Source organism: Dipodomys merriami, unplaced genomic scaffold, assembly GCF_024711535.1.
Source record: "Dipodomys merriami isolate MVZ:Mamm:240054 unplaced genomic scaffold, mDipMer1.0.p SCAF_16, whole genome shotgun sequence".
NCBI lineage: Eukaryota > Metazoa > Chordata > Mammalia > Rodentia > Heteromyidae > Dipodomys > Dipodomys merriami.
Window position 1 is genome coordinate 15,024,968 of NW_027202937.1, and position 7,117 is coordinate 15,032,084.

Sequence of the window (7,117 nt, forward strand, 5' to 3'; positions counted from 1 at the left end):
GATTGTCTACAACAAATCAAGGCCCTTTTCAGGGCCGCCCATCTTTTCACTTTGAAAGAGCTGTCAAAGTTTGTTAGTGGCTGGTAGAGCCATCTCGATCTATTTGTTATTTTAGCATAGCAGATTTGCCTATCGCTTTTGTGTGTGAACTGCAGGCAGGGTAGGTTCTTCCAGGGCCACCAGTATAAAGACTTGCCAGGAGCTTGTAAGAGCCTCAAGGTAAACTTAGACAACCTGTACTCCTCTTTCAGAGGAGTAAGCTTCACAAGCCCTATGCCATGCAAACTATACACTTTAACTTGAGTAGCTTGCAAGCTTATGCTACCTCATTAGAGGACTGCATTGTATGACAGTTTGGGAGGAGTGTATTGGTTTGTCAGATGGTATGCTTCAAGTTATATGTGGCTACACTTTTGAAAGTGGATGCTATTAAACATTTGAGGAAGCATATTTAGGCTATTCATGCACTTAAAGAGACCAAAGGGATTATTGGAACCATTAATATGTGTAATTAAGGCTCCTGGGTTGCCATGTTTTATTCACTTTTATTCACTTAAGGTACAACTTTTATTTCAGGCCTCCCCCTCCCCCCCACTTTTCTCAACCTTTCTTCCCTCTGTCAAGGATGATTTGGCAAGAGGCTTCTGCTGTTGCCAGCTTCTGAATCTTGTCTCTAGACCTGCATTTCTTTTCCCTTTCAATAAAAAGGGACAACAAATTTCACCGCCTAGTTTTTTCCTCCATACCACTAAATAATTTTGGTTGCTTTCACTGACATCTGACAATTGACCTTGAATTTGTTGTTTTGAGATAGTTTCATGCTGTGTAGTCCATGTTGGATTTAAACTCAAGATTTTACTGCCTTAGACTCCTAGATGCCTCTTTTTTGGGGGGTGGGGATGTGTGGGCTACTCCTGGGGCTTGAACTCAGGGCCTGGGCACTGTCCCTGAGTTTCTTTTGTTCATGGCTAGCACTCTACTACTTGAGTCACAGCACCACTTCTGGCTTTTTCTGTTTTATGTGGTACTGAGGAATTGAACCCAGGACTTCGTCCAAGCACTCTACCGCTAAGCCACATTGCCAGCCAATTTTATTTTTTTCTTTTGTGTGTGTGCCAGTCCTGGGGTTTGAACTCAGGTTCTGGGTGCTGTCCCCAGCTTTTTTGCTCAAGGCTAGTGCTCCTATCAGTTGGGCCAGAAATCGACTTCTGGCTTTTATGGTGCTTAATTGGAGATCAAATTCTCCTGGACTTTCCTTGCCATGGATGGCTTCAAATCATGGTTCTCAGATTTCAGCCTCCTGAGTAGTTAGGATTAAAAGTGTGAGCTACCAGTGCCTGGCTTTTATCCTACATTTAATTCTACATATAGCTGTTTAAAAAATACTCAAAATCCCAATAATGTGGAGTGAAAAACTATTTAGGTATTTTCTTTGGACATATAATAATGTCCCAAATGTTTAGGCACCTATTTAGCCCCCACTCATCCGAATTTCATTTGATCACTAATAGTCCAGAACAGGTGTTTGTTTCTTTAGCACAACTCCTTTTTATCAATATTTTCAATCAACAAATTGGTTTGGGTTGGAGCTGTTATTTCTTATATTCCTTTCTCTAAAGTAGTAACTAGTAACTACCATAGCTCTTGGTTTTTATATCATAACACTTAGAATTCTAGTCTATTTGAAATTATCTTGCTATGTTGTGTTTATTGTGTTTGTCACTTCTCCCAAAGGAAGAGCTCACTTTTGCCAGTCTTGATCTTTGCAGTATCTCAATACAAATGCAAAAACAAATATTTGATGAAATACTGGATGGAAAACCCAACTGCTCTATAATTTGTTTCCTGCATCCACTGCCCTAATGTTGTTAACATTTCCTTTTACTTGCCTCTCTTTAGCAATACTTCCCTCCAATACAATTTATCCTATCGTGTAAATCCCCGCTTAGGAGCTTTCTGCAACTGCTCCTTATCTGTAAAATCAATTTAAGCTTTGACAAACATTATCTGGTGTCACAATTCTACATATCTTTATGACAAGAATTATTCCCAGCCTAGGACCCAATTTAACAGAAAACTGAGATTGGGTCTTTTAGGCAAGCTTCTGCATAATTTGGCATGGTAAGATTACACCTGTAATCCTAAACACTTGGGATACTAACACAGGAAAGGGTATATAGACCGTGTGAGACAAGCAATCAGGCAGATGGAAGTCACATATGTTTGGGAGGCTGGCTAGGCATGTTTCTCAAGGGCACTCAACAGAACAGCAGTGACAGTGATTCTTGGGAAGATTGGATATTTCCACTTGAGTAAGGGATCTTTCTCACTCCTTAAGAAACCCTTGAGCAAGGTTGACTTCTTGAAGTAGCTTGTGATATAACTTGAAAAGCTAACCTGTTTACTTTCCTGGGATTAGTTATGGGAAAGATTATAAGCTTTAGACTTCCAAACCTGTCTAGCTTGTGAATATTGTTACAGAGTGATCTGTAGATGTACAGTGCATGATCTTCACCACCAGTATCCGTCCATCCCTTCACCAATCTAAAATGTACATCCACGTTTATTCTTTCTTAATACCTGCCAAGGGCCATCAGATTTCTTCCTTGGCTAGACGATCCCACAACTGCTAAAATCAGCAGGAAAAGTTCAGACAGGGTTAAGACTTGAGAGCAAACTGAGGCACTAAACCTAGATTTCCTAACTATGGCAGGGGCTGAATATGGAAGCTGTTTTCGCAGGAAATAGAAATGGAGTAATCTTTAGCATGGCCATTGGGGGGTGAGGGGAAACCCATAACAAAAATAAGAAAAACCAGCGACTGGGGTTTTCTGATAAGGAGAAAGTAAAAGTTACCTTTCTGGTGGCAAGAGGTTGCGGCACTATTACAGGGGTACTTTCCTCCAACTCACAAACCCATGTGTACATCTATGAACTGCCTCCAAAAAGATTACAGAACATAGCCGAGGAGGGGAATTAAGAAACCCAAGGAGTAGAAGTAGCAGCTTTGTGAACGTTTAGAAACGTCCACTTGTAATGCGTGATTTCCCGACAAAGTGGCAGTTCACACAAAATGGCGACCTGACGTCACGAGTGTTGCCACAGGTTCCCGCACTCCCTATGCCGACATAGGTGTTCACCACTCGTCTGCTAAGTACAGGTGACCACCCAGGATGGCACCGTAGGACAGGTTTTACCAAAACCTGCACCTAAAACTCCCACCCCCACGACTTAGCTGGCAACACGGCACAAACGCGCAGCCCAGATAGTGAAAACAGTGAGTGGCTCTGAAAAGAGCCTTTGGGTTTACGGGTGTGGCTGCAGAACTACATTTACTTGGAGCTGGTGTACTTGGTGACGGCCTTGGTGCCCTCGGACACGGCGTGCTTGGCCAGCTCCCCGGGCAGCAGCAGGCGCACGGCCGTCTGGATCTCCCGAGACGTGATGGTCGAACGCTTGTTGTAGTGCGCCAGGCGCGACGCCTCGCCCGCGATGCGCTCGAAGATGTCGTTCACGAACGAGTTCATGATGCCCATGGCCTTGGACGAGATGCCGGTGTCCGGGTGGACCTGCTTCAGCACCTTGTACACGTACACCGAGTAGCTCTCCTTGCGGCTGCGCTTGCGCTTCTTGCCGTCCTTCTTCTGCGCTTTGGTCACCGCCTTCTTCGAGCCCTTCTTGGGCGCGGGAGCGGACTTCGCTGGCTCAGGCATCTTGCTGGTCTCTTCCGAAGACAGTGAGGTTTCCCAGAGCGGATATTGTCCTCTTATAGACAGCTTTATGCAAATGAAAACTTGAGTTTTTCTGTCTCTGATTGGTTCTTTTGAGTCGAGCTGCTTTTCACCAATCAAGTTTCTTTAACATCATTTAACATCAATAGTCCCCCACCCTACCCCCTCAGGCTTGTCTAGACCTGAAAGTCCAGACACCTTATTTTCTGTAAACCAGTCAGAAGCCGGAAGTGGAGCTATGTCTTCGGTGCTCCCGCTTCAGGCCCGGAGTTGAAGCCTCATTACCGACCGGCACACAATTTCATTAAGTACATTAGTGAAATCGGAGGAGCATAATTGTTACAGAGAACAGAGTTAAAAACTAGAAAAGGTATAATTTTACATTTGGCTGTAGATTCTTGAGGCAGAAAGGAAGAACTATATTTATTCACAGGAGTCTAAAGACAGTGTTTACTGTTGAATTAAGTGAAGCATGAAACGAGAGGGCAGCAAAATAAACCGCAAAGTAATAGCAAAATAACACTTCTAAAAAGGAAACAAGACAGAAAAGCATTTCGTAGACAACATATGGATGATATTTCTTACTGAAGAAATGAATTACAGGATCAGAAATATTTACTGAAAAGATTAAAAGAAAAAGTCTAAAACAAAAGCTTTATTATTGTTTTTGTTATTGTTGAAGTACAGTAGCTTCTTCTCTTTCCAGTATCTTTAACTTCATTGCCCTTTTCTAAATAATCCCTCTTGCCAGTCCTCACACTGATAGGTTTAAGCCCTCAGAGGACAAGATGTTTTCTATACTTGGAAGATTAACACTGAAGCCTTTTGTTTCACAAATCATACATTTGTTTTTCTTACTGAATTGGTGATGAGAAATACTTTTGAAAACACATTTAGTATTCTATTCTCCTTAACTTTTGTAGCAGTGTTGGGAATAGTAGTTAACATGCTTTGTATAATAATAAATGCCTTCAATGATTTTTTTTTTTTGTCAGAAACTCATTACACATGACAGATTTGTTTTTGTTAAGAAAACAACTTTTTACCAAAACGTCCAGGCAAATTTGACATTTAACTGAAGATCATACTTCCCTTTATTCTCTGGCCAATGCAGTTCTTTACATGAATTTGGTTATGATCAGTATGTAATATACAGAAATCAAGGTCACTTTTTCTCAAATATTTCTTCCTTTTCACTTTCTCCATAATTTTTTCTAGCAACATTTTTCTTGTTGTTTGACCAGTTGACCTCAAAAGGCTTTTTTTCCTCTCTCATCTTAAAAGGGAAATTAATACACCGAGGGAGGTCCCCATCATAGTGCATTTTACATCGTGTCTTCACAAGGATAACAGAATATTCTGTGAGGTTTTGCCAGAGGGCTGTTTTGGGCTAAAGACAGTTAAAAAAACTAAAACAAGCAAAACATTACACGAAATGTTAATATATAGATGCCCTCTGTATACCAGAAAAATTAACATTTGTAATGGCTAGATTATGTATAACAGGTAGTTAGAATCGACTTTTGCTAAAAACAAAACAAAACAAAACAAACTGACACTTTAATTGGGCCTGTAAGTGTCCAAATGTTAAAAGGATAAAGGAAAAATCGTAAAAGGACAGGATAAAAATTGGACATCTCTGCTTCCATTTCACATCTGTCTCCTTGGCTCTGAACTGTTCTTTTCTGCAGTCACTGTTTTTTCTGGAAATGACTGGACTGAGGGACAACATATAACAGATGACCAAAACTACCCCAAAGCAACAGCAGTGAACACTGAAAGACAGAATCATCTTCCTCCATTGAGAATAAGTACCCATAATGAAGATGCTGCATTCCAGAACAGGAGTTATCATCTCAAAGAACCAGATTCCTTTTTTTTTTTTTTTTTTTTTTAACTTTTTCTTAAATGCATAGTTTATTGCCATGACAAGTTTGGTTCAGAACAAAAACAGTAATATACTCAAGTTGCTTCTTAAACTAGAGAAATAATGAAATGTCTGTGCAAGTAATGCATAATTAAAGCTTGTCATTCCTCTGTAATGATTAAGTTTGATAACATTAAGAAATAAGATGATATAGCCTCTATACTTGGGTCTTTGTTTTCCAATCATTCTCTCAACTGAATTTCTGTCTCAAGTTTTAATAATGTAATGGTCACTTGGAATATGCTATATACTTTGATTTAATTACAAAGTCTGTTAGCTATGACCTAGACACATATTGCTCATATTTTATTTTATTTTTGTCGGTCTTGGGCCTGAACTCTGGGCCTGAGTGCTGTCCCTCAGCTCTTCACCTCAAGGCTAGCACTCTACCTCTTGAGTCTCAGCCACAGTTCTAGCTTTTTCTGCTTATGTGGTGCTGAGGAATCGAACCCAGGGCCACATGCACGCAAGGCAAGCATTCTTACCACTGAGCCACCTTCCCAGTCCCATGCTCATATTTTAAAATAGATAATGCCATCTAATAAAAGATCTGTGTAAACTATATTATAAAAATTCCATTAACAGTTTAATAGCAGTTTAATACAGTAAATGAAAATGTCACTTGCGTGGACAGCACATTTGGTTATAGCTACTGTACTGAAATTTGTTTAATCAAGCCTTTCTAATTATGACCTAAAGATTTACTTTAATGCCATCCTACTCTATTTTCCAGGGAAATATTTTCCAGAATAATATTAGAGGAATTTTTCTTAAATTTATTTATCTATATCTATATATCTATATCTATTTTATTTTTTTTTTGGTCAGTTGTGGGGCTTGATTTCTGGGCTTGGGCACTGTTCCTGAGCTCTTTAGCTCTACCACTTGAGCCACAGCACCACTTCTGGTTTTCTGGTGGGTAATAGGTAGGTAATAGTGTCTCATGGACTTTCCTGCCTGGGTTGGCTTTGAACCATGATCCTCAGATCCCAGCCTCCTGAGTAGCTAGGATTACAGGCATGAGCCACCGGGGCCCAGATGAGACTGAATTTATTATAGTTGGTATTTCCAAAGAAACAAACTAAAGTGAAATGGACACCAGTTACTATAATTTCATGTGAAAAGAATGGGTATCTTTACAGATATCAGGAAATGAAAACAATGTTTTAAAGTGTTTTTTTTTTTCTGATGTTTTGTTATTAGTGTATTAATGGCCAAATAAATGGAATCTCAGAAGTGTTTCCTCTTCTCTTTTATAGAGACTATCTAGAATTGGTTTTATTCTTCCTGAAGGGTTTAGTAGAATTTACCATTGAATCATCTAGCCAATGGTTTTCTTTTCTGAAAAGTTTTTATTAATAAATGAAGGTCTGTTCAGTGAGTTTTGGTGTTTTTTATCCTAATTTGTGTTCATCTTAGTGGTAAGAATTAATTATAATGTTTGTTCTGATTATCCTTT

At 39.7% G+C, this 7,117-nt stretch overlaps 1 protein-coding gene across 1 annotated transcript; it reads right to left on the reverse strand.

Moving 5' to 3' along the window:
* Positions 1–3,307: 3,307 nt before the first annotated feature.
* On the reverse strand, positions 3,308–3,723 carry LOC138827844 (histone H2B type 1-C/E/F/G/I). The gene has a single exon (XM_070023459.1). The coding sequence runs from the start codon at positions 3,711–3,713 to the stop codon at positions 3,333–3,335; it is 381 nt and encodes a 126-aa protein (XP_069879560.1). The 5' UTR covers positions 3,714–3,723; the 3' UTR covers positions 3,308–3,332.
* Positions 3,724–7,117: the final 3,394 nt, after the last annotated feature.

Excerpts from the sequence above, each read along its gene's own strand:
- LOC138827844 (XM_070023459.1), bottom strand. The coding sequence starts at position 3,713 with ATGCCTGAGCCAGCGAAGTCCGCTCCCGCGCCCAAGAAGGGCTCGAAG.